This window comes from Ctenocephalides felis, unplaced genomic scaffold (assembly GCF_003426905.1).
Source record: "Ctenocephalides felis isolate EL2017-DRISC unplaced genomic scaffold, ASM342690v1 CF-g0.4_SCAFFOLD_01604, whole genome shotgun sequence".
Taxonomy (NCBI): Eukaryota; Metazoa; Arthropoda; class Insecta; order Siphonaptera; family Pulicidae; genus Ctenocephalides; species Ctenocephalides felis.
The window spans coordinates 18,924,084-18,948,758 of NW_020537758.1; the positions used below are offsets into that span (position 1 = coordinate 18,924,084).

General features: G+C 28.9%; 7 protein-coding genes and 1 pseudogene across 9 annotated transcripts; 2 read left to right on the forward strand and 6 right to left on the reverse strand.

The window, feature by feature from the left end:
- LOC113374078 overlaps window positions 1–1,694 on the reverse strand; it is an 11,473-nt pseudogene extending 9,779 nt beyond the window's left edge.
- Window positions 1,695–3,705: 2,011 nt separating this feature from the next.
- Window positions 3,706–5,332, reverse strand: LOC113374079 (brain protein I3-like). 2 transcript variants are annotated; one of them, XM_026614334.1, is made up of 3 exons: window positions 5,201–5,332; window positions 5,003–5,112; window positions 3,706–3,961 (listed from the first exon to the last, which is right to left on the reverse strand). In XM_026614334.1, the coding sequence occupies exons 2-3, from the start codon at window positions 5,099–5,101 to the stop codon at window positions 3,737–3,739; spliced, it is 324 nt and encodes a 107-aa protein (XP_026470119.1). In that variant the 5' UTR covers window positions 5,102–5,112; window positions 5,201–5,332; the 3' UTR covers window positions 3,706–3,736. The 2 variants fall into 2 exon arrangements, with proteins under 2 accessions (XP_026470119.1, XP_026470118.1); XM_026614333.1 differs by having other exon boundaries at window positions 5,003–5,274.
- Window positions 5,333–5,577: 245 nt separating this feature from the next.
- Window positions 5,578–6,160, forward strand: LOC113374080 (H/ACA ribonucleoprotein complex subunit 3-like). Its single transcript, XM_026614335.1, has 3 exons — window positions 5,578–5,805; window positions 5,879–5,921; window positions 6,003–6,160. The coding sequence occupies exons 1-3, from the start codon at window positions 5,752–5,754 to the stop codon at window positions 6,098–6,100; spliced, it is 195 nt and encodes a 64-aa protein (XP_026470120.1). The 5' UTR covers window positions 5,578–5,751; the 3' UTR covers window positions 6,101–6,160.
- Window positions 6,161–6,514: 354 nt separating this feature from the next.
- Window positions 6,515–11,764, reverse strand: LOC113374077 (E3 ubiquitin-protein ligase SMURF1). Its single transcript, XM_026614331.1, has 13 exons — window positions 11,647–11,764; window positions 11,436–11,474; window positions 10,727–10,972; window positions 10,374–10,608; window positions 9,615–10,265; window positions 9,420–9,556; window positions 8,972–9,306; window positions 8,659–8,894; window positions 8,392–8,588; window positions 8,041–8,230; window positions 7,773–7,972; window positions 7,535–7,698; window positions 6,515–7,467 (listed from the first exon to the last, which is right to left on the reverse strand). Exons 1-13 carry the CDS (start codon window positions 11,699–11,701, stop codon window positions 7,183–7,185), a joined length of 2,970 nt encoding a protein of 989 aa, XP_026470116.1. The 5' UTR covers window positions 11,702–11,764; the 3' UTR covers window positions 6,515–7,182.
- A 2,236-nt stretch (window positions 11,765–14,000) lies between these two features.
- LOC113373016 (hexosaminidase D-like) lies at window positions 14,001–16,394 on the reverse strand. Its single transcript, XM_026613353.1, has 11 exons — window positions 16,277–16,394; window positions 16,149–16,203; window positions 15,896–16,084; window positions 15,631–15,817; window positions 15,327–15,521; window positions 15,102–15,256; window positions 14,876–14,991; window positions 14,677–14,784; window positions 14,423–14,590; window positions 14,275–14,361; window positions 14,001–14,204 (listed from the first exon to the last, which is right to left on the reverse strand). The coding sequence occupies exons 1-11, from the start codon at window positions 16,303–16,305 to the stop codon at window positions 14,015–14,017; spliced, it is 1,479 nt and encodes a 492-aa protein (XP_026469138.1). The 5' UTR covers window positions 16,306–16,394; the 3' UTR covers window positions 14,001–14,014.
- Window positions 16,395–17,211: 817 nt separating this feature from the next.
- Window positions 17,212–18,516, reverse strand: LOC113372600 (28 kDa heat- and acid-stable phosphoprotein-like). The gene is made up of 5 exons (XM_026612958.1): window positions 18,356–18,516; window positions 18,065–18,155; window positions 17,833–17,974; window positions 17,469–17,754; window positions 17,212–17,382 (listed from the first exon to the last, which is right to left on the reverse strand). Exons 1-5 carry the CDS (start codon window positions 18,363–18,365, stop codon window positions 17,342–17,344), a joined length of 570 nt encoding a protein of 189 aa, XP_026468743.1. The 5' UTR covers window positions 18,366–18,516; the 3' UTR covers window positions 17,212–17,341.
- A 287-nt stretch (window positions 18,517–18,803) lies between these two features.
- LOC113372874 (probable DNA-directed RNA polymerase III subunit RPC6) lies at window positions 18,804–20,305 on the reverse strand. 2 transcript variants are annotated; one of them, XM_026613213.1, is made up of 4 exons: window positions 20,175–20,305; window positions 19,660–20,100; window positions 19,336–19,587; window positions 18,804–19,175 (listed from the first exon to the last, which is right to left on the reverse strand). In XM_026613213.1, the coding sequence occupies exons 2-4, from the start codon at window positions 20,071–20,073 to the stop codon at window positions 18,939–18,941; spliced, it is 903 nt and encodes a 300-aa protein (XP_026468998.1). In that variant the 5' UTR covers window positions 20,074–20,100; window positions 20,175–20,305; the 3' UTR covers window positions 18,804–18,938. The 2 variants fall into 2 exon arrangements, with proteins under 2 accessions (XP_026468998.1, XP_026468999.1); XM_026613214.1 differs by lacking the exon at window positions 20,175–20,305 and having other exon boundaries at window positions 19,660–20,163.
- A 903-nt stretch (window positions 20,306–21,208) lies between these two features.
- LOC113373093 lies at window positions 21,209–22,962 on the forward strand. The gene is made up of 4 exons (XM_026613415.1): window positions 21,209–21,336; window positions 21,421–21,952; window positions 22,080–22,306; window positions 22,547–22,962. Exons 2-4 carry the CDS (start codon window positions 21,435–21,437, stop codon window positions 22,900–22,902), a joined length of 1,101 nt encoding a protein of 366 aa, XP_026469200.1. The 5' UTR covers window positions 21,209–21,336; window positions 21,421–21,434; the 3' UTR covers window positions 22,903–22,962.
- The last annotated feature ends 1,713 nt before the right edge of the window (window positions 22,963–24,675 follow it).

Sequence of the window (24,675 nt, forward strand, 5' to 3'; positions counted from 1 at the left end):
TAAATAGGCCACGAATTCCATGTTCACTATAATTGATTTAGTCAAATTAATCGGGCCGATTTTACTGCCGCCGACTTCTACCACAGAAGCTTCCTTTATTGCTTGCAATTGGCACTTTACCATTCTATTGGACATAATGAAAATGATACGAAAAATGCTGCCAGCAACCTGCACTTGCATTACTAATGCATTAAAAGTCGTCACATCTTTATGGCCGGTTAAATATGCAAATCATTTTTTGGCATGCTCCATATCCCCAGCAAATAAAATGGATTTTCGGCGATATTTGCTACTAGCTGGTGTACAGCCTGCGTAAGACCTCGGATGATGCCATCTCTTTGTACGGTCTTTTTTATACAGTTTTGCCATACCTGTGTAAAGGTGAGGAAAGGCCTGCATTTTTACTTTCACTGTGTCTAGGGGCTGGGCCGGCTATTACTAAGGCTATCCCGCCTAGAATAATAAAAAATACCGAACATATATTGCACTCATGCATCAGTGATGTCAATTTCCGTAAATAAAATTATAACTAAGGCAAACAGAATGTAACTCATGAACGAAAACTAATTCTAACAAAAAATTGGGGATAGGATCAACAACCATGGCACAAACCATGCAGCAGTGATGTCAATTTCCATTTTGAAATACATAATAGAACAACTACAATCATTATTAACTTCCCGCAGGGTAAGTTATAGTAATCGCAAAAAAATCGAAAATGAAAATTTTTATATATCTTTACGTTTCAAAGATTTCTGAATATTTTGGCATACCTTACGTGTGTATATGTGTGTGAGTGTATGTGCGAATACAAATTTTCGTCGACGATTTCGGGGAACACCGATCAAGCGATTTGAATAATTCAAAAAACATTCGATTCGCGTTTGATAAAGAGACATGCTGATTAGTTTTTGGCAAAGGCAGGTCTAGCCGTTCTGAAGATACGGGGCAAAAGTGCCAAAAACGGTAACTCAGTTTTTAAAATAACGGAGCGTCTGATTTTAATAATTCAAAAAACATTTTACTTGTACTGGCAAGATGAAAAACTGATTAAATTTTTGGGAAGGCAGGTCCAACGGTTATGGACTCTCAATAAAAATAAGTTAAAAAAATGTCATTTGGTGGTCAAAAATGTTTATTGTAACATATGTATTTAAAATTATCAGATATTTCATAGAGATTTTAATAATGTGTACACATTTTGTGTATTTTTTTTTGGGTTCCGTACCAAGATTTTTGATTACGGTACGGGAAGACCCAGCAATTTGCCCTAAGCCACAATGCCATGCACCCCACTAGTTTAAATTTCTTTACTATTTAATAGAATAATATTTAGTGTTAGTGGTTACGATTACATTATTTAAAATAATATTAAATCCTTAAACCTCAGAAATCTCATAGCCTTTACAATTTCGTCATAAAATACAATCTTATGAAACAAATTTGCACATTGCATAAACAATTAAAAAAAAAAAAAAAAAATATATATAAATACCTAGAGATCCAGCTATAAAATCTATACAGCCATCCTTGAAATTACTGCTCTTTTCCTTTGATTTTTCCATTATCACTACTATTTCATCACTTTTTACACTTACAATAAATAACCAATATATTTACACTAAATTATACGGCCGGCGTACACATGATTACCTAATATATACAAAATAAAGTTTACACATATTTTTTTAACATCTTTACATAAAATAATTAATTAAAATGAATTTATATAAATTTTAAAACCATGCATTATTTTGAGGTTATCTCTTGCCATGGTCGAGTTGAAAATGATCTTCTGTCTATATATTTCAAGTGAGAATTATTAGATGGCGCAAATACATATTATATTATTACCATTGAAAGAAAACTGGCTATTGTAGGTTTACTTATGTGAAAATAAGTATTAATTTTTATAATAAAAGAACAGTATTTTTTTGAAAAATTATAAAAATTTCCGTTTCCTGTGGTATATATTTTTTCACCAATCACATGTTCCAATTAGACTCCGTTTATCCTTATTGAATCCTCTAGGAACATTTACTTTGAAATTTTTTTTTGCTAGTTATATTTAATTGTAGAATTATATGTGAATGCTTTGAAGTTCAGAAATCATTTACTAAAATAATATTGTTATATCTAATTCAAAATCTTCAATAAATTTTCCCCCAATCACATATTCCAATTAGATTCCGGTTATCCTTATTGAATATCAAGGAACATTTACTTTGATTTTTTTTACTAGTTATATTTAATTGTAGAATTATATTTGAATACTTTGATGTTTAAAAATCATTTACTAAAATAATATTATTGTATCTAATTCAAATCTTTATTGCATATTTTTCCCCCAATCGCATATTCCAATTAGATTCCATTTATTCTTATTGAGTCTCCAGAAACATTTACTTTAAAAAAAATTTTCTTTACTAGCTATGTTTAATTGTAAAATTATATGTGAATGTCCTGATGTTTTAAAAATCATTTACTAAAGAAATATTGTTGTATTTAATACAAATCTTGATTGCATATTTTTTTCCCAATCACATATTCCAATTAGATTCAGGTTATCCTTATAAGGATAACAATATAAGGATAACAACATATTGAGTCTCCAGGAATATTTAATTTGAAAAATAATCTTTAAAAGCTCTATTTTACCATAGAATTATATGCAAATGTTCTGATGTTCAGAAATCATTCAACAATATATCGTTCAACTTATGCAATAGGTATAAGTGGATCCAATTGAAACTATAATAAAGATTTGAATTTGATTCAACAATGTCAAATATAATATAATATATAATATAATACAACATATTATATATAATATTGTTGTATCAAATTCAAATCTTCATTATAGTTCCAATTAGATTCCTCTTATACCTATTGTATCTTCAATCTGAATCTATTAATTCAAAATAATATTGTTCACAAGATATATTTTATTGCTAGTGACTAAGTATATGATAATGAATAACAAAACAGTTTTACTTTACGTTTTGTAATTTAAAATATATCTTTGTCATCAATGCAATTCAACGAAATCATATTTTTATGTGTTATGTGACACCATTGAACGACATATGACCCTTTACAACGTAATTTTTTCAAAGTGTTAAATAAATAAATACATGAACTAGATTTTTTATAATAATGATATAATGGACTTTGCTCTTACCAAAAGAGATTATAAAAAATTGTATCAATTTTGCTAAGAAGATACATGAATACATTTTCATAATTGGTTTGAACTACCTTAATAATAAACAGATGCATGTTGTTCATTACAAGTTATTAAAACATGAACAAAAGGTTATAAAAAGTTTATTTTAGATTTTAATACCATCTAATACATATATTGTTTTTATAATGCTTATATTAAACCAACTATAACTACTTAAAATTAATCAGTAAAAACGTATTTCATTAAGTTTATGAATATGTGTTTAATTCCTATCACTATATCTAAAAAAATTAAAATAATACTTTAATTCATAAAATACCATATCGATTAAAATTCAAAAGAAATAAAAGATCATGAACATCACGAAGCAAAGCTTGTGAATATTTAAAAAAATCATTTCATTACTGTTTAATTCATAAACAGCAAGTGTAAAGTGCAGCATTGTTCAAAGACGTGAATAACCAATAGTTAGTTACTGATAAGAAATCAGTTGAAAACTAATTATTCAATCTTTATTTTCAGAATGCACGTGCCTTGTAGATGGATCTTCTATGCCGATCTCCATCCACAGTTGGAGCATTTCTTCTGTCTCCAATGGCAGCAACAAAGTATTCCAATTGGGAATAAAACCAGAGCACAGCAAATTCCACAAAAAGTATAATTATTTTTTAATTCGCCAACTCTGCAAGATGGACATTGGCCCAAAACAAGAGGTCCTCCGCCTGATATTTGGTTAAGAGTTATAGAAGCGGGTACAGGAGCTGGTTGTTGATGCTGAAAAGTGGATAATATATCTAATAGCCACTTCCAAAAATAAGATGACATGGAAATATATAAATATAAATAAATTTGCACATTGTAGCAGAGCACAAAAACTAACCACATCTTGCAAACAGTTTTTTATTTTTTAAAATCAAACAAGAAATTGGCTTACATACCCACACACACTTCACACATACATTTTCCAATGTTGGTGTCAAACGATTTAAAATAGTTTGAAACGTCTAGTCTACACAATATTATCAAATCGCACTTTCTGGTTAAAACAAATTTCTTCTTTAGAAAAATAAAAACTATGTAAATATTAAACATTAGAGATAAACCGCGATTGCTCAAATAAATACATTAAAAGATAAATTTTTAGTTAACATTCAGTTGGATTCTGCGAAATGTTTTTATCCGACCGGACGAACAATTTCCTATATAGATAAAAACGCTAAAATTGATCGAAAAATTTGTTGATCAATATTTAACATATAAGGTAATGAAATACCATTATTTAAGCTAAGAATATTTATTTTTCTAATAAACTTAAACCTCATCGTTCAATATCGATTTTGAAACTCAAAATTAAGAGTTACGTAATAATAGAAACCAAATCAAGCTTTAAATAAATAAAAATATTATATTATATTCTGAGTGAAACTAGATTGAAAAAAATATATTCTTATTAATAATATTTATGGTATTTTTGAGTACATTTTTGTGTTTTATGTTACGTATGTGTATTTTGCATACATAACACATTTCATGCGGGGAATCCCAAAATTCTTTATTCTAACAATAAGGGAACGCCGCTGACTGGGAGGAGTTTGCATGTATAAATCAGAGAATTATAGGTAAAAATTTAGTTTTTTGGGTTTAAAAGTTTATTTTGATATTACTTGATCATAAACGAACTGCTATTTTAAAATATTTAGCTATACCAAATTAATATATATTGAAATTTCAGTACTAAGGACTCAAATATTGTTTGGATATATTTTTAAATAAATAATTTAGAAATGCAAATCAATATAAATAAAGTAAACTTACTATTATTGTAGGCGTCTGGTTTAATTGTTGGGGAAAACCATCTATGTATGCTGGGGGCGCACTTGAAACTTGATGCACTGGTGGATAGTATTTATTCATATTGTGTGATTCTGATTCCATTTTTATTAAAAATGTCAAATGTTATTATAAACTTTATTAAAGTTATAGATCTAAATAAAACTGAAGCGAAGCACTCACACTTAAGCTTACGTTAGGTCAACGTATTGTAATACAATAACTCTTCAGATAGCAGAATCCTTATCTTAGTTTGAAAAAAAATTGCAAAGCAAAATAAATATGAGATTGGATAAGGAAGAAAACCGACTTAACGGCGCGATGTGATGGCGCTAAGTTTAAATCCGTTAATATATCAAATAGAATACAAAACTCAAATTTTGTACAAAACTTTTATAACATGTTATGATTGTATGAATTTGAAAAACATTAGTAAAATATTTACAACTTGAAGACTTTACTGTGAATAAAGATTTTCATATTTGGCGGTTGGCGCTGTTAGCAAATTAGTTTGATCAAAAATCACCAGTGGCGCTTTTGCATAAGTCTCCGTGTTCGTTGTTGGCAGCATTGTAAAAAGAACGTGCATTAACTACTACTTCACAATACACAGTCCAAACTGGAACCTTAACCTACAAAATATAAAACGCGTTCAATAAATAAACTTAAAATCTACGAGTTATTTATTGTACATACGAATTTATAAATCAAGAGCAAAATTTATATAATCCACAATGTATCTCATGTACTATCTCAATGAAAGTGGAAAGCGAATGTATACACTCAAGGTAAGCTCTACAATGTTTTGTTAAATTAGTCAATATGCCTGAATAAATAATAATTCTGCATTATTTTTCGTAGAAAGTGGACCCTGCAGGAAACCCTACGTTATCAGCTCACCCAGGTAAAACACGTGCTTTATTTTATTTGTACTATATTATAATTTGTATTAAATTCCAATAACGTGTCTTTCATTTCTCTACAGCTCGATTTTCACCAGAGGACAAATATTCGCGACAACGAATAACCATTAAGAAAAGATTCAACCTTTTGGTCACCCAACAACCTGAGCCTGTATATTGAATTGTTTTTAATGTTTTTGTATTGATACTGTATTAAGATTAATTTTTATGTAATGAAAGAACCAAATAATATAAAATTTATTTACTTATAGAAATATATACATTTTATTAGTTTAATAAAATAGATTTAAATACATATGCAAAAAGTATCTAACAAGATATGTTTGCTTAACACTGTAAGATCTTTTTTTTTAATAACTTAGTTTCATAAATGTGGATACAATAACTCATAATTTAACAATGTAACACTCCAAGTATCTGCATAAACTGATTAATAATCTTTCTATCATAATAAAGAAGTATTAACCACAATAAATTAAAACAAATGTCATGCAAAAATTCAGTGCAAAGAATCGTTAAGTTACCATTAATTTATCAATAATCACAAGATTCGTATGTTGTTTGTGATGTACATTTAGAATCTAGCATTTCATATATCTACATTATATTTACATAATATGCACATTATGAATCCACTTTATTTTTTAATATAGTAATAAGTGGTCATATATAAAACATAAAAACTAAATGATATTTGAGCATTATACAAATCAATTTCACATACAAAAAAACAACAAAGGCACTTTGTGCATCACACAAAATGCTTGTCTTGATATGTAAAAGCTTTATAACGGTACCCCAACAGATGCAAAATTTCACAACGCCTTAGTATTAATAATTAATGATTAGATTTGTAGATAATGCAATGCATCATTACAAATTATAATTGTGTATCCTTCTGGATTAGGAAATTACTAGCTCTTATACATTTAGAGGAGTTTTATAAATGAGCCAACCAAATCAATTTAATACTCAATTGACATCTCAAACTGATGAAGAATGAATTTATAATTATTACTGAAAATCTAATTGTTTTCTACTATGAAAATTTCGGGCCACTGATTTGATTTGCAAGTTAGCTATAATTTCAAACACATACCTCTCATTTATATGCATGCTGAAGTGAACATTCCACCGTGAATGATTTATGGAATATAACAATTTTATTAGTACAGGAGACTGTTTTATGGACCTCCAGATCATACAACTCCTAACAAATGTATGAGAATTGCAATATATCTATTATTCCACTGCAAAACCACAAGTTTCTTCAACAGCTTGAGTTAGTTTATCATATAATAATTGATAACTATCATATGGAGGCATATCTATTCTATTGAAGCATGTGTGAGCTTTTGGTAAATTTTGTACAGGAACATCTGCAGTTAAATGGATGGTAAATAATCGAGGTCCTGCCGCCCCAGTTGATCCTTGAAGAGCTTTAAACCCTTGTAATGGAACTCTTGAGGAACCGGTTACAAATTGCAATAATCTGGCTCGCATTTCTTCTGTATAGGACTCAACAGCCTAAAGAACAATATTCAAATGAAGTAAAGTTCAGTTTATAGAAAAATATTATTTATTAATATCATACCAGCCAGAACCAAATAACTTGTGGAGACTCAGGAACACAATGTTTAAGTCGTGTGTGTGCCTTCCAGTCTGCTACATCTATCTTACTAATTCCGCTTATTATAAGTTCTAATTCTCGCTCATCAAATGGTCGTAAATAATGTGATGGAACTAATTCACAGAACCCTAAAACATATATAAAAAAATGTTTATCATAATTTTCTACTGGCTGTAAGTGATTCTTTTGTATAATTATATACCTTTATGCAAATTCAAAAATTGTTGTTCAATGCCCCTCATAAAACGATAATTAACATATAATTTTACATATTCACGTTTATTATCTTCTGTTACAACAATGGCTGCACCACCTGGTTTAAGTTCATGAACCTTTAGTACACCGAAACTATTTACTTCGACACTAAAGGTTGTATCTATAATCCCATCTATATTATTCTCCCTGTGATAAATAAAAATTAAACAAATTCTTCTTATCCATGCAATAATTTATTTTCATGTACTACTCACAACATCCAAGTTAAACTTCTATGCAGCTCAGGATCTACTCCCTCTATGTCGCTTAAAGTGGTAGGTTTACATAATAATTGTTTATAAAAAGGCATAGTGAAACCACCATCTAAGCAATGGCCATGAAAAACTGCAATGCCTAATATTCTTCCAACAAAATGAAAATATGATAGATGCTCTGGATTCACACCTATAATATTACCAGGAAGAGAATGGATTTGTTTAGATAACATTAAAATAATTAGAATTTAATAATATAAAAATAATAATGTTGATAATCGATTTTGAAAATTACTGTGCATTCAGGATGCAACACAAATAAATGAGAATATATAATTAATATTTGATTACCTGATTCAGCATTAATTTGCAAAGTATAGTGATCATCCCGGCTATATTGAAAAAGCCCATATTGTGGGTTAAGCATTTCACGAGACAACAAATGCAGCCATTCTCTGGCTACTCCACCATAATCCAAACCCTCCTCTCCACGAAATTTAACCATTAATCTTTTCCTCATATCCTTTGCTCTCATTTTCATTATCAGTCTATTACAGAATATACCACATTTGAATATATGTCATATAATAACTTAATTTAAATAAGAAAAAAAATTACCTATAACTCTCCTCAAATATTTCAGTTCGAGACACTTCTAAGCGACAATGTCCAGACTGCGGTTGTAAAGCTTGTAATTCTGACTTCAGAGCTTTCAACTTACCAACTAAATCACGTTTATATTTAGGCAACAATTCTTGTCCTTCGGATAATCCCTTAGGCAATTGCTCTGTGCGGGTCACTGTTGCTGAAGAAGGAATCTGCGGACCCGGTCGTAAAGGTGTTTGACTCGTACTCTAATAAAAAAAAATTAAATATTTTCTCAATGGTAATAAAAAAATGTAATTTAGAAATTATCTAAGTACTATCTCACATTAGTAGGCAGCCTGGTTTCTGCATTAACTGCTCTGTTATCAGAATTTCTTGAACTAGTTACTGAATTATTATTTTGTCTCCTCATTAAATTATTAATTACAGCTCCATTCAATCTGGGATCTGTGAATTGAGTGGTTCTATTATTATGATCCACATAATACACTCGTCCAGTCTGGGTGTGTCTTAGCTCCCAGCCATGAGGCAAGGGTCCTAAAGCATCAACAGATAAAGCTTGAGGGTCCAAATCTCGAGGAACTCTAGGATCATGCCATGTTGATACACCAGTAGGTGTATGAAAGAAATAAACTTGACCTTGTAAGGTAGTGCGCACCTCTGAAAAATATAATTTAATTTTTTAGAAAAATAGTTTTCTCAATGTTTTCATATAATTAGTGTTTAAAATTCAGTAAGCCAATTTAGAGAACAAAAATGAATTTATTTCTTACCATATCCTGGTGGTAAATCAACAGCAGGTCGAGTGGTTAATCTATTATTTGTATTGCTTGCAGGTACAGTGGAATTACGAGAACCCCGACCAGACCTCCTACGACCAGAAATATAGTCCTCTAAATTTCTTGATATTCTAAGAAAACAAAATTATCATTGTTACAGTATTAAATAAAACTAAATTTATCACTTACCTCCGGCCTCTTCCAGTTTCTGATTGCCTGGGGGTATTCTGCTGACTTCTATTTTGATTTTCTTGAATATCTTCATGATTATTTAAAGAATTATTTGCACTATCATTTCTAACAGCAGTTTCAGTATTATTTCTATTCTCAGGTAGATGGCTCGTGCAGCTATTATTTATTCTATCATTTATAGGAGTTGAATTTACTAAAGGTGTATTATTATTTTGTCGCTCATTGGGTGCTACTGTAGTAGTATTTATAATAGAATTCCTTGGAGACTTGCATTGTCTATTTGACTGCTCTATGATAGGTTTATTATTTATTGGACTTGTGGGGCTTATGGGACTTAAACTAGAGCTAGGACTTGCTAATTGAGTTGAATCATTCAATTCACTGCTGTCTGTGCTCATTAGAATCGGACGATGTTGACTGACATTGTTATCTTCATTCGAATTCAAAACTACATCAGCAATCACACTATGTCTTGAGTTTTCGGTAACGTGTGCTGAGCTTGGAGAAGTAGGGGTAGTTATCCGGGAAGGTTTTGGCTCAGAAGAAGGAGTAGTTACTGTAAACGTTGAAGATGTCTGTGTCTGGGAAACATTGGGTGAAGGTCGAGCCCATTGGGTAATTCTGGCAACATGGTTTACATAATATAATCTGAAATAACAGTAATGCAATATTACAGAAGGAGATTATACATAAACAACAGATTTGACAACAAAAGCTTGTCTTCTTAAATTCTGTATGTAAATATTTTAAACTAACCTTCCATTTTTGTCAAATCTTTCTTCCCAGCCACTGGGCAAAGGAACAGGTGCTTCATCAGCTTCAAGTGGACTATGCAAATCACCTGAAGGCCCACGAAGATCACCACCAGGACCAACAACAGCCAAAGGTGTTCCTCCACATGGACCATCTCGTGATAACAATGACACAATTATTTCACCTTTTACTGGATCTGTATCCTCTGCGGACATCTTTCCTAGTTCCAGACATTGATCTAAAAATAGTTTTGAAGTGAATTAGAAAATTTATTCTCACAGTCTTGCAAATTATTTTTAATTGTAAAAAATTTGATACTAGCTCATAATCAAAAAAATCTTTCTAAATATACTCACAACCAGTATCCTTGAGCCTCTGGATGGTTGGATTTGCTATTTTGACACATCCTAAAAATCCTCCGCTGCCTTCCTTTTTGTGTATTTTTTTGTTATTCCAAACACTGACTTTAATTACATCATCTCGTTCCAAATAAAGATCATAATAAGAATTCCACTTAGGCTCCAATGTTCCTTTACATGTTTCTGTTAAGTGCACTTGAGATGAGCCATCTACTGATATCTTAGCAAATGGATCAGGTAAACCTAAAACAAAATATTCAGGATAACTCAATTACAAATCCTGAATTATTGAAATCATCTACCGTAACCGTCTCAATATAAAATAAATTAATATTGCAATAAATATTGAATATTAATCTAATGGCCAAACATAATAAGCAACAATTTGCAGCATTCTTTAGTAGTGTTAATTAACTTGTATATTGTTTGATGAATAAATTTTAATAGAAAGTGTGTTATGTAAACAATAAACAAAAATGTTTGTGTATTGCACAATCTAATAAACAATTACTGCTTTGAACCATGTATATAAATAACTGAATTTTGGTTTAATTCACATTCACACTATTAACCACGTCATTTAATGTTTTTTATCCAAGTAACACGATGTTAAATGAGACAATGTTAAGGAATTTCTGAAGATTCTCAGGCAACAGTGAGCATTTTTAACCTTGACTTCTTAATATATTTCAATTGATATACTTACGAAATAAATCCTTCCGGGCTAAATTTCTTGCACATAAAACTGAAAAGCATAAACATAAGAATTATTCATTTTATAGGGAAATTACTACAGATTCTACTACGATTTTTTATGAAATGAAAGTGGAGTGCCATAATGAATTTGCGTGACAGACGCTGGGTGTAGGAAGTAATTGTTATTTTTGCATATTTTAAGATTCAATAGCATAACATACTTGTTAGTCTAATTTTTTGGGCACCGCTACGTCGTGCAGAAGGCTTTTGTGACATGTTTTTATATAAATAAATTCATAACTATACATCACTAATGATTTCATGTAGTTCTAGACGCCATTTTTATCTGTGACTAGTATTTGTATGGACATCTAATGGCTTGGACAAGAAATAAAATATAATTGGTGTGGTTGAAAACGAAAATAAACTAGGCGTTAACGTTTATTTTAAATCGAGCATTATATATAAAATAAATACATATATTCAACAAATATAATTGCCTAACTTGCCTTCAGGCAAAATGCTTGAACTTCCTTCCCGTAGCGTAATTCAAAAGTTTTAAAATGGCAGTTATTTTTAACATGTTTTGTTGGATATCCGCAAACCGCTGGACCTACCTTCCCAACAATTTAATAAATTATTCATTCCTTCAATACAAATAAAATCTTTTTTGAATCATATAAATCGGAGGCTTCGTTCTCTCAAAAACTGACCTGCCTTTGCCAAAAACTCAGCGCGTCTTCCTGTCAATAGGAATCAAATGTTTTTTGAATCATTCAAATCGGTTGATCCATAGATAAAAGAGGAGTATGGGTTGATCCTTGCTGTCGAAATTGTCGGCGAAAAATTGTATCCGCACATAAACACATTCATCCATTTTTTCTAGGTGTGCCAAAATGTTCAGAAACCCCTCAAAAGTTATGTATATGTGAAAATTTTCAATTTTGATTTTTTGGCAATTAATATTATAATATTAATAATATAATTTCTCTATAGGGAAGTTAAAATTTTAATATAACTTTTAACTTTCTTAATATTTTAACTTCTTTAATATTAATTGCCAGAAAATCAAAATTGAAAATTTTCCATATCTAACGTTTCAGGGTTTCTGAACATTGTGGCATACCTTAGAAAAAATGGATGTATGTGTGTATCTGCGTATACAGTTTTTCGTCGACGATAACGACAGCAAAGATTTTATATTTTACATTTTAACCCTTAGGATTAAATTAAGTTAAATTAAGCTTGATGTTATATTTTGTTTTATTTTTACAATAATACTATTTTTATTTTTATATTTGTTTGTCAATGATTTACTAAATTATCAGACCAATAAATAGTAGTATTTTTATAGTATATTTCGCATTGTACAATTTTTTTATAATTTTTATTTCATAAGTATGCCATTTTTGTTTGTATTATTAGTCATCCATGCAGACCAGAGTTGTTTCCTTATTTTAACTTCATGATATGATTACATTCTTCATATGATTTGATCACATTTCATAAAATAAATATCCTAATCATTAACTTTCAGTCTCGAGTACTTCATTTACCACAGCATTTTTTGCAACTGGGTTTTCTCGAACAAGGTTTTGAGCACGGTTTGCAGCATTTAGGTTTTACTAAACAAACGATTGCTTTTTTATCACATAGCTCGCACCCTTGAAGACGATCGCAACAACCCCATTTCATGAGAGTCGGAATGCAACATAATCTTGTTCGGCAATCATTTTTAAATGGATTGCATGGACTACTCCAACTTAAACAAGATAGGTTTTATATTTAGCTATATAAGGATTAGATACATGTTTGTATTCAGAACTATATTTTAAGTACACTTACGCGCATTTATCACCAACTTCGACTGTAACGAAATGGGCACACGGTGAAGCACATTTCATGGCTTCGCACACCAATCCCTCAGCTATACAAATATATAAGCATTTCATTAATTCACTACTATTTAAAAAAATTCATATATATTAATTTGCACAATACATTTTAATAAATTTATAGTTCTATATGAGTTATTTTCATTTGATATAAAAACCTTAGGTAAGATTTACCGGCGCAGCATTGTTCGCACCAGGAGTGACCATTGCATTTGGAAGCAATGAAAAGAACAAAAACCTCATCTAAACATTCTTCATCTTCAAAAAACCGGCAAAAGCTGTCATAACCGCATAAATAGTGGCAGCAAACCATATTGTGCTAACTATTTAATAGTTAATATTTTTAAAGGGCAAAATATATGTAATAATTGACAAAATTATTATTTCAATATACCTTTGTTATTGTTTTAATCAGATTCTTCCTCTTAGCAGAACACATTAAAAAAGCTCATCCTGAATTGACCAGATTCAGTAATTGGATGTTACTAATAATTTTTTCATATTTTGATCATTCCATTTAAATGACAGTTTTTTTTTATAAATATTTGACTAACTTAGATAAAACAAATGCACATTCAGTGCAATACAAATTTAATAAAATTAATTATACCAAGAATTATAAAAAATATTTATTTGTAATCAATACTACATGTATACAGTATTTATTAATCTGAGGCAATTTTTGAATCATAGATTATAATTTTAATGCTCTACAATTTGGAGGAAGATTAAGCTGTGTATAACAATTTTGTTTCAATAATAACACTTGTGTTTTTATCGGTTCAATTAATGTACCAATTACTTCTCTAACAGTAGGATGGTAAAAGACTTCACTCAATTTATTAAATAAGTCGTTTTCAATACCCTGAATATCATACAGAATACTAAAAGTATTAGAAATTATTTAGGATGCTATTGTAAAACATTTGTACAAAACTTAAGAGAAAAACTTACCTATGTATCACAGGCATTAAACTTTCCAATTGCATTGGATTGGTATAATTGTGTACTATTTGCCAAGAATTCATCCAAGTTTGTATTCTAAAATACATAGATATAATTATTTAAATTCTTATTATTTTGGAATTAGTAATATACTAACAAATCGCTCAATAAGAATGCATTCACTCTATGACGAATTTTGAACAAGCTCTCCATGCAAATAGCAATTTGACTTCCTGGAAATTTTAAATGCTGCATCACACATGCTGTGTCACCTGATTCAAGTTTTAGTGAATGTTTCTGATATCCCAACTCCGCTTCAACAAACCTGTCCATAAAATAGAACATAATAGTAGTAGTAGTAGTATGTAAAATAAAATAATATAAGATCAGTTGCATATAATTATATCATACTCTAAGACTTCTGATGAATAACCTCGATTTATCCATGTCTTCATGCATAGTGCAAGTGATGGCAATCCAACTGGCAATAGTTCACACAATGTAGCATAATGGTCAAATCTAATTATATTCAGAAATTATACACACTCAAACATAATATATATATATATATATATATATATACATATGTAATCTTTGAAAATTATATTACCTCGACCATCCGGTGAATGCTATACCCCGAAGAGACGACTTAATTGAACTATAATTTGTAAGTTGTTCAAGCCAAGCTTGATGATTACTCACATGATATAGTTTATCAGGTATTATCTGGAATTTAAAAGAATTTATATAGAAAGATATTAGATTAATAAATACATTTATAAATATATAACAATAACAATAGTTTTATCTTCATATTATGATTTTATTCATTTTACTTGGCAACTGGATGTAGCTCCTTTGAAAGCACTGGCAATCCATATGTGTTGAAACACCGAATGATATTTTTCTAATAACTGGCCATCAATATTGAATACTTCTTTAGGCAAATAGCACCAAACCATAGGTTCCACTAAGTTGCCGATATTATACTCTATCATAAGAAAATTTCACAGTTTACAAACAAAGATTAAAATTAATACAGTAAATTAAATTACACCTACTATTCAAAATTTCAAGTGGTATGGAACGCAACATATCATCCCAGATGATAATTGTAATATTAGGATGAAACGTTTTAATATAATTTGCAACTGCAACCAAATGATTTAAAAATAAATAATATTTTTTGTGAGGATTGTCTTCACTTGCATTAGAACAGTCTTGACATAATCCTAAGTGCCAAACTTCATCGCAACCTAGAATATTAATAAGTGATGAAGCAATAAATTCAAATGTAATCATACGAAGCCTGATGTATATATATATACATCAGGCTCTGTATGACATAACATATGTTATGTATACCTATATGGATGTATTGTAAATTTTGATGAAATGAAATAATTTGATCAAGCATTTTCTTAATCACCGGTAATGTTTCAGGATGTGAAGGGCATATTGAAGAAGGATATTTATCAACTTCTCTTAAGTTATACCATTTTTCATGCTTCAGCAAAAATTCCATATGTCCAAAAGTTTGGATCAAAGGAATCTATAAATAAATAAACGAAATATATATATATATATATATATATATATATATATATATATAGCATAATATTATACTTACAACAGCTAAACCATTGCTTTCAATAATCGAAATTAAATTTCTAGCGTTGTCCTCAGTGTATGGGAATCCATTTTCTTGAGAACTCGCTGATAATGAGCCTAGTTCAATCAGCTCACCATGATAGGGAAAAGTATCCTCCCATTCCAGCAATATGCCGGTAGCACCCCAATTTCGTAAAACTGGAATAAGCTAAGTAATATTAGTAAGTAAATAGAATAATGGGCCATATTGACACAATATGTTCAGGCAATACCTGTTCAAAATAAGATATTTTTGGAGGAGCACCTTTCAGGTCTAGGTGTACTAATCTATAAAGAATTATATTATGGGGGTTAGGAAAATATATAATCAGAGCATTAGGCTATGAAAAATTACTTATACCTGTGTGAATTATAATCAGAACCCTGCATAATGATTTGATTTAATACAACTGCTAAATGCACTTGTGCTTCTTTTATTGTTTTGGTTATTTTATACAAAATGTCATCATGACATTTATAACCACAACTACCTTTTTGCAGATTTTTTGAAATTATTTTAAAAAATAATAGAATTTAAAATGCTGATCATTTCGACCATGAAGTAATTAACTATTTAAAATACTGGCCATTTCCGCCATAAAATAAACTATTTAAAATACTGGTCATTTCCACCATAAAATAAACTATTTAAAATACTGGCCATTTCCACCATGAAATAAACTATTTAAAATACTGGTCATTTCTACTATAAATTAAACTATTAAAAATACTGGCCATTGCCACCATAAAATAAACTTTTTTAAAATACTGGTCATTTCCGCCATGAAATAAGCTACTTATAATACTGGCCATTTCCACCATAAAATAAACTATTTAAAATACTGGTCATATCCACCATAAAATAATTAACTATTGGCCAAAAAGGCCAGTTTTTATTGGTAAAATTTCAATTTACTGTATCAAAGTATTAAAGACAATTTTTTAGTATAATAAATTTTTATTATAAAATTCTGAATAAGGATACTTTAAATATAACAATTAGTTTTTATCATTTACCATATTTATATTAATGCAGTACATTAATAAATACTGATTATATATTGAAGCAAATTTGTTTAATGCCTTTACAAATTATTAGTATTTGAGCTACATTTCAATTTTGATTTACTAAGTTTATACAGAACACAATTCTTCATTGATTATGTGAAAAAAACTACATATATAGTTTGGCAAACTAATAGTTGAATTTTATTTAATTACATTCTTATTAACTGACACTGAATATATATATATATATATATATATATATATATATATTTACTTTCCAACTATCACAACATTTGTATATGTATTTCTTGTACAGTCCATGAAATTAAACTTTAATTTTAAAAAAATATTTTGACTATTCAAAACTGTTCATTCTGGCTTAAAAAAAATATATCCTGAAATGTTATTGCAAAAACAATTATCGGGCTAACTTTTTCTTTGCAGCAGCTTCTTCTTTCTCTGAAAAAAAAAGAATTTCAATTGAGACCAAAAATTTATGTGTTGTCTAAAATTTTTGATCAACATATAAAATGCATAATATTTACCTTTCTTCTCCAACTCGCGTCTTTTAGCTGCTTCTTCACGCTGTTGTTTAATGATTGCAAGTCTTGCTAAATCAGATCTTGCTTGATCAGTTTTGCCTTCTGCATGAAGCTTTTGGTAATGTGCTTGCGCTCTCTGCTTCTCAACTTCTTCTCTTTCTCGTCTTGACAATTGTGGTTTGCTATCAGTTAATGTTTCATTTAAAGTAGAAAGTTTCTTGGTTTTTTTTTGAACACGATTAGGATTTTCCACTTCTATCAATCCAGATACACCTTTCTTCTTATCCTTCTGAATTATGATAGTAATATATAAATACAAATTGTATTATTGAAAAATATAAGAACAATTGAAGAAAGAAATATGAACCTCATCTTCTGAAGATTCAGTCTCCGATTCACTCTCTGAATCAGAGCTTTCCAGTCCTGGGGCTTTCTTCTTATCACCTGCAGCTTTTTTGGCTACTTCCTCTTCCTCAGAACTTGATTCGTTTCCATGATCCCTACGCCATCTAAAATGGAGAAAAACTCCTTTATAACCAAATGAAACATAGTTTTTTCATTTCTACATTTTCCATTTAAGTTTAGAAAGCATAACTTACTGCCTTTTTTGTTCTTCTTGCTTTCTCTGTTCCTCTAACTCTTCTGGATTTGTGAAATGCCTGTTACGCCCTTTGTGATTGGTATATTTTCCTATTAATTGCGTAAATTAGGTTAGGTTAACTTCGCAATAAAAATATGTTAATACGAAACATTAACTTTAAGGATAATTACTGAATAATATAATAACATAATAAAACACAGTGAAAAAATTAACAATTTCAATTTAATGTGAGTTTAAAATAAAATAATATATGTATAACTTTTTGACATTACATTTCCCAGAATCTTACCTCGTGGCATTTTGTAATTATTTGTTATAGATATCAATTTCGACAAGAGTAATAGATGTGGCTGAGTTTATTTAACTTTATATAATTTTATTTGAAAGATAATATTTTCATTTTATTTTTGCCATAAATTTTATGCTTTGATTAGTGATTTGCCATTATGCTACAGTGTGGCCATCTTACTTTGAAATATAAATAAGAATTACTCTGGTAAATTTGAATATATGAAATTTATATGAATTCAAATTTAATTGTTATAGGAAATTACAATGTTATTTGAATTCATAAACGTTTTTTTTTCATTACAAACATTATATCCTATGTTAAAATATAACTGAATTAATAGAAAAATAGTACACCACATACATGTTTATGATCATAGATAAAAGAAGAGTATGCTTATGGTTTTTTAATAAATATTTTTAATTCTAAAGATAAAAACAACAGCCTAGCAACTTAAATAATTCTCAAATCTATACCTATTTTGTATATGTGCAATTAACATAATTTAGTTTTGTCATAACATATCATAACATCAGCTCAAATTATTTAATAATCTTTGCTTTAATTCAATTCTAAACTTTTATTATCCCAGCCAATCTGTAAAGTATTCACAAGTTTTTGGTGTAATAGAACCAATATCTGAACACTTTGACATGACTGGACAAAGACCACATGGGACAGCTGAAAGACCAGGATCTGGCAGCAAGCCATCTATAGCTTTATATAAAGTACTCCCATCAACGGATATTATTTTTTCAGCCTTTCCATCATAGACTAGTGTTTTTAAAATTGTTTCTAGATCTTCTAAATCCAAATTAACCTGAGCAAAATTAATAAAACATAATAATTATTTCCAGATTTACTAAATCCAAATTAACCATAATAAAAGTACAAATATAATACAAATATTTACAGTTTTCTCACATTTAGAAAAAATTATATATAGTAATAATAATATTATTAAATTGGAAGTTTACTACCTTACTGATTCCTAATTCCGATATGAACTTGTGTACATCTTTAACCGAAGTAAATGCTACATTTCGTGCAGCTATGGGACCTGCACTAATATTTGTTGAAGACTTTTTTCGTTCAACCAAAAATCTCAAACATTGCTGGTTAAGAACTTCTACAAATTCTGATTCGAAATCTTGATCTTGATACCACGCTCCTCCGGTAATTGACCTATCTGGTTCTAAATTATATAACATGTACACTTTCTTTTTGCTTGCCTAAAATGGAAATTGTTTTCAAAAAGATAATTGCAGACCTTGAAAAATGAGCTTATTGTAGTAGCTACTTACATTAACTGATTTTACAGCTTTGATAAGTTTTTTATTCTCTAAACTTTTGAGGATCTTATTCAACTGAGTCATTAACAAGTTTGATTTGAATCTAATATCACGAATCCAAATTCCTTTATTACCACCTTCTTCTATAATTCCATATACTATTTTTTCTTCGTTGTCGGCTCCTTTAACAGCATTTTGCTTGGTAGGGTCTTTTAGTCTATATAATAATGTTTTGCCTTTGGAAAGAATTTCTATTAAATTTTGTTGCAGTAGTTTATTTATAGCAGCAACTCGTTGCTCTGTTGTTAAATCTGGTAGCTGAGCAACTAATTCAGAATCGGGTAATCCATTTGTATGGCCTTGCATGACTGCTATTAATCTGTGGCCAATGTCTACTCCGCCAGATTCAGTAGCTGATTCAGACATTGTAACAGAATTTGCAGGCACTAATGGCTAAAAAATAATAGAAGTTGTTTTGTATTTTGTGCAAACAGAATATGATAATTATGATGTCAATCTTTCTTTACAAATGTTTGTTCAAACAGAAATAATTATTTTCTGACAGTAATATTTAATTGAGCAATATTTTTAATTGTGTCAATATTTCCACACGCGGCATAACCTCAATTTGCTCAATTTGACAGTTCGTTGTTCTTCGTTGTTGGTAGCACTTCTTATTATTATTTGAAGTTTGCTGCATACGTCAAATATCCGGAAATTGTTCCGGAAATGCAAAAAACGGCCGGAAATTGTGCCGGAAATGCAAAAACGGCCGTTTTTTTGCAAGAAAAAAATTCAAAATTAAGTAAAATAATTTGTGAATATACTATACATTTATGTGTACATTAATATAATTTCCGAGTAATTTATAAATGTGTTCACAATATATATTTATAAATGTTAAATTTTAAAAAATATATATAAATATTTATAAATATATTAAAATCATATAAAAATCATATATAAATATATTAATAAATATACATATAAAATAGGTGAATGATGCAGAATCGTTAGTTGGAATGATCTCATTTTCAAGAGAAATCCTTTTATTAGACTAATTAAGAAGAGAAATACCTTAGATTCTCGGTATTATTATTGAATCCACAATATTCAGGCAAAACGTCTCAGTATAGTAAACGTATTTTCTTCTATGTATTTCAAAATATTTATACATATTCTCATATATGCATATACATTTATACATATAAATATATATATATATATATATATATATTATAAATATATATATATATATATATATATATATATATATATATATATATATATATATATATAAAACATGCCTACAAGATAAAATTTTAAAATAAATCAATGTTGAAATATATATATATATATATATATATATTCATATATATATATATATATATATATATATATATATATATGCAAATTTAACCTGATTTGAACTTTAATATAGATAGCATGTCTAGAGTTTGAAGTGGACCATATTTATCGACTAAAAAAATTGATATAATTAACAAATGTCACGTCATATATTGAATCCGCGACAGAGTTTCACATCAAGCACTGAGAGCAACAAATTTTGAACATTTGTAATACTTATCATATTATTTTTTAAAATAGTTTATGATAAAGAAGCGTGCATTTGTTTACCGTAAATAGTGCATCAAGGAGTAATATTTCAATCTAAAAAATTATGCAAAGGTAAATAATAATACTATAACAAGCATATGCCAAGCAGAAACATATGCTCATACAAATAAAATAAATCTTAATTTACGTTTTCAGAAATAACTCCTAATATGAGGCTTTTAACATACTCTATTTTTTTCTGTCTCTTGGGTATATCATATGCTGAAATTTATTTAGCATATACAAATAACTCAGGAACTTACACAGAAAAACGACCAGCTACCCCTTACGAAGAAATTCAAGTGCAAAGTGTTCACGTTTCGGAAAATACCGAAAATGCTGAAACAGAAGATCAAAACGATTTGCAAGTAGAAACTGTTCAAAATAAATCGTCGGTAGTCAATGTTCCAGTTTCTATAAATGACAATAATGTGAATAATAATTTTGGTTTGAGAAATCTTCATAGTGTTCAAAGGACTGGGTATACTTATCGAAATAATGATTGTGTGTCCTGTAAGGACGAAAATCGCCGTGTAAATAGTTATCCACCTTTAGAACCAGCCTCTGATTCAGTAGAAGATGTTGATGCCGAGACTGATTGCTGTTACATTTCCAAAAAAAGACACTGTCTTGAAAACAACGGTGTTTACACCTGCAAGACTCAAGTTTTACAAGCATGTGGCGAAAGGTATAATATTAAATAATATATACATGTAATATATTGTCTAGATATTTGTCTATTATATATATACCAAAAATATTCCTAAAATCTATTTTCTTTAACGCTTTGAATAAAATATTTATTTTATTTGTAGATGTCACAACCCTAAAAATGGCGAAGAGGCATATTTCCAAACGGATTTAGATAATCCAAAACCTGTTTCAAAGCCTAAAAAGAAAGTAACACATCCCTACGCAAACGTCCCACATCATGAAAAAACTTATCCTGGTAAAAGGCATCCTAGACCATCGGTTGTGCCAATTAGACCAAGAGAGAGACCTTATGGAAGAACACCAGGTGCACGTTATCCATGGAATAATGGTAATATTTGTTAATACATATTGCAATTAATTGATTTTATTAATTTTTTAAAACTATTTTTATAAACAAAATTTATAACTTTCGACTTACCTGGACTGGATTACACACTTTCTTACCACTCTGTCCACTCAGTATGAAAATTAATAAGCTATTATTAATATAACATTTTTTATATTTTTAAATATATCATCCATTTGACTTGAAGACATAAACAATTATTATAAAACAATTTAATTTTAGGTGAAGATAACTTTGACCAAGGTGTATATGATACTGAATTTGATCAAGGGACTTCATATCACAATGTTCGTCCACCAAGGCCATACCATAGGCCAGGGTTTCACCATAAATATCCTGGTCACAGAGTTCGATATCCTCAACCAAATGCCTACTATCCTAATGAAAGACCGGTTTCTTTCTACAGAAATCCACAACCTAACAATTTTTACAGAAATCCAGGTTTTAGTGCTTACTATGGAAATTATGGGTATGGAAATAACTTCAATGGTTTTCGTAGAAATCGTCGAAGATACAGGACTTCGTACGCTCCCACATTTTCATATCAGAATGGAGGAGATAATTATTATAAAAAATAAACTAACATCGTATAATATATTCTCGCAATAATTTAGAATTTAGATGCAATTAAAATACTACGTCCTAGGTTTTAGACGCTGCTTTTATTATGTTGTTAAATTGTTTAATGCATTTTGAAGTTACAAGTCATGATGATACAAACCTAAAATTAAAATAAATATATTATTCATTTTTTGTTACAAACTATGTAAACTGTTAATTGTTTAAATTTAAGTTTTAGAATTGAATAAATTTAAAATAAAGCTGCTTATACTCAGGTATTAATTTTAGATTATACTAACTAAAAAGTTGGTTAATGATTTGTAATTTTTATCAGGTAACCCAAAGTTTAAGCATAACTTGAAGTTTTGTACAGACTTCATAATTTAATACAAAATAGATTATGTCTAGAATACTATACTCTACTCATTATTAATAAACACAATCGTTGCATTCTATAGCCATATATTATGCTCAATTGCACAATTTTTATTTATTTAATTTAAGCCTCTTTATCTCACAAAGAATTCGAGCATATTTTACTGTACCTACGGTTATGGCGAAATCTACAAGGGAACAATTGTTATTGAATGTATGAAAATACATAGTGCGAGATATGTATTTAAAAATTATCTATTTTGTCGTCTTAGATTAGATAAAAATTAGTGAATGGAATGCAAAATTATATCCAAAAAATTATTTGCAGTAGTTAGATTTTAAACGTTTATGTGTGGACTTTAAGATGAGGTAAGTCACCAATATTGAATTGTTTTAATAAGGCAGAGAATAGGTATATATATATATATATATATATATATATACATATAAATATTCATAAACATCATGTCAAATTTTATATAATAAATAACTTTAAGAACAGAGTAGTACTATTACTAATCATCCTTGGATGTGAATGAAAGCCGATGTTTTTTTAAATCAATTTTATATCGTAAATTTACTAAATTATTTAACATTAATTTCCAATATTGTGCTTAGTTTTTCGTGAATTCGGTTAAACCAACCGATAGGAATCCCAAAATTTTAATTATTTCATAGAGTGTTAATTTAAAATCTAATAACGTATAAATTTTTTTTAAATGATTATTGATGGAAAAGAACATTGTTAAAAGTGATTATTTAGAACGATAAGCATCTATGTATAATTTATGAAGTTTCAATATGATATAAAAATTTGTATTACATTTCAACAATGATGGTTATAAGAAACAATACAAAAATTGTTGATAAGATATATAAAAAATTTCTGCTTTGATTTTATAGTTTTTATGTAAAAAAATCTTAGTAATCAAATATTACAGTACTTTCACAAGAATAAAATTTTGTCAGTTCGAAATATAGAATTATATCGTAACAGAAAACCCATGCTAGTTATAATTCCTACTCTTATTACATTGTTTTATATTTATTTTAAAGTAATCATTTTATTACTATTTAATTACACTAGACAAATACAAATTATATCATGTTACAAATATTTGTAATCTCAATTTGATAATCTTTTATGACAGGATATTGCATGTACCTGTAACCCATTTTTCTATGCTACTAATTTCTGATGAAAATATTTGTTTTCCGTATCAAAGTACTGATAGTGATGTCACATGATAGTCATGGCCCTATTTTTTGTTCATCTTGAAATTAATATAACAAACGTAATAAATCTAACATAAATTAATATAATTTTTAGGGTATATCAAAATCAAATTAGCAAGAGATCCTGAAACACAAATTTAATATTTTATGATCTCAAACAAAATCGAGCAGTTTTTATC

Bases quoted from the DNA above. Each gene is read 5' to 3' on its own strand.
- LOC113374079 (XM_026614333.1), bottom strand. From the start codon at position 5,122: ATGGAATCAGAATCACACAATATGAATAAATACTATCCACCAGTGCAT. The intron at 3,962-5,002 runs GTAAGTTTACTT...TCCACTTTTCAG, and splicing joins ACCAGACGCCTACAATAATA to CATCAACAACCAGCTCCTGT.
- LOC113374080 (XM_026614335.1), top strand. From the start codon at position 5,752: ATGTATCTCATGTACTATCTCAATGAAAGTGGAAAGCGAATGTATACA. The intron at 5,806-5,878 runs GTAAGCTCTACA...TATTTTTCGTAG, and splicing joins AGCGAATGTATACACTCAAG to AAAGTGGACCCTGCAGGAAA. The intron at 5,922-6,002 runs GTAAAACACGTG...ATTTCTCTACAG, and splicing joins TACGTTATCAGCTCACCCAG to CTCGATTTTCACCAGAGGAC.
- LOC113374077 (XM_026614331.1), bottom strand. From the start codon at position 11,701: ATGTCACAAAAGCCTTCTGCACGACGTAGCGGTGCCCAAAAAATTAGA. The intron at 9,557-9,614 runs GTAAGTGATAAA...TTGTTTTCTTAG, and splicing joins GAAACTGGAAGAGGCCGGAG to AATATCAAGAAATTTAGAGG. The intron at 9,307-9,419 runs GTAAGAAATAAA...TATATTTTTCAG, and splicing joins TGATTTACCACCAGGATATG to AGGTGCGCACTACCTTACAA.
- LOC113373016 (XM_026613353.1), bottom strand. From the start codon at position 16,305: ATGCAGGGTTCTGATTATAATTCACACAG. The intron at 16,085-16,148 runs GTATTGCCTGAA...AATATTACTTAG, and splicing joins AAATATCTTATTTTGAACAG to CTTATTCCAGTTTTACGAAA. The intron at 14,591-14,676 runs GTATGATATAAT...TTTTATGGACAG, and splicing joins TATTCATCAGAAGTCTTAGA to GTTTGTTGAAGCGGAGTTGG.
- LOC113372600 (XM_026612958.1), bottom strand. The intron at 17,975-18,064 runs GTAAGTTATGCT...TCTCCATTTTAG, and splicing joins CAAGAAGAACAAAAAAGGCA to ATGGCGTAGGGATCATGGAA. The intron at 17,755-17,832 runs GTTCATATTTCT...ATCATAATTCAG, and splicing joins CTGAATCTTCAGAAGATGAG to AAGGATAAGAAGAAAGGTGT.
- LOC113372874 (XM_026613213.1), bottom strand. From the start codon at position 20,073: ATGTCTGAATCAGCTACTGAATCTGGCGGAGTAGACATTGGCCACAGA. The intron at 19,588-19,659 runs GTAAGTAGCTAC...TTTCCATTTTAG, and splicing joins AAGCTGTAAAATCAGTTAAT to GCAAGCAAAAAGAAAGTGTA. The intron at 19,176-19,335 runs GTAGTAAACTTC...AATTTTGCTCAG, and splicing joins CGGAATTAGGAATCAGTAAG to GTTAATTTGGATTTAGAAGA.
- LOC113373093 (XM_026613415.1), top strand. From the start codon at position 21,435: ATGAGGCTTTTAACATACTCTATTTTTTTCTGTCTCTTGGGTATATCA. The intron at 21,953-22,079 runs GTATAATATTAA...TTTTATTTGTAG, and splicing joins TTACAAGCATGTGGCGAAAG to ATGTCACAACCCTAAAAATG. The intron at 22,307-22,546 runs GTAATATTTGTT...ATTTAATTTTAG, and splicing joins ACGTTATCCATGGAATAATG to GTGAAGATAACTTTGACCAA.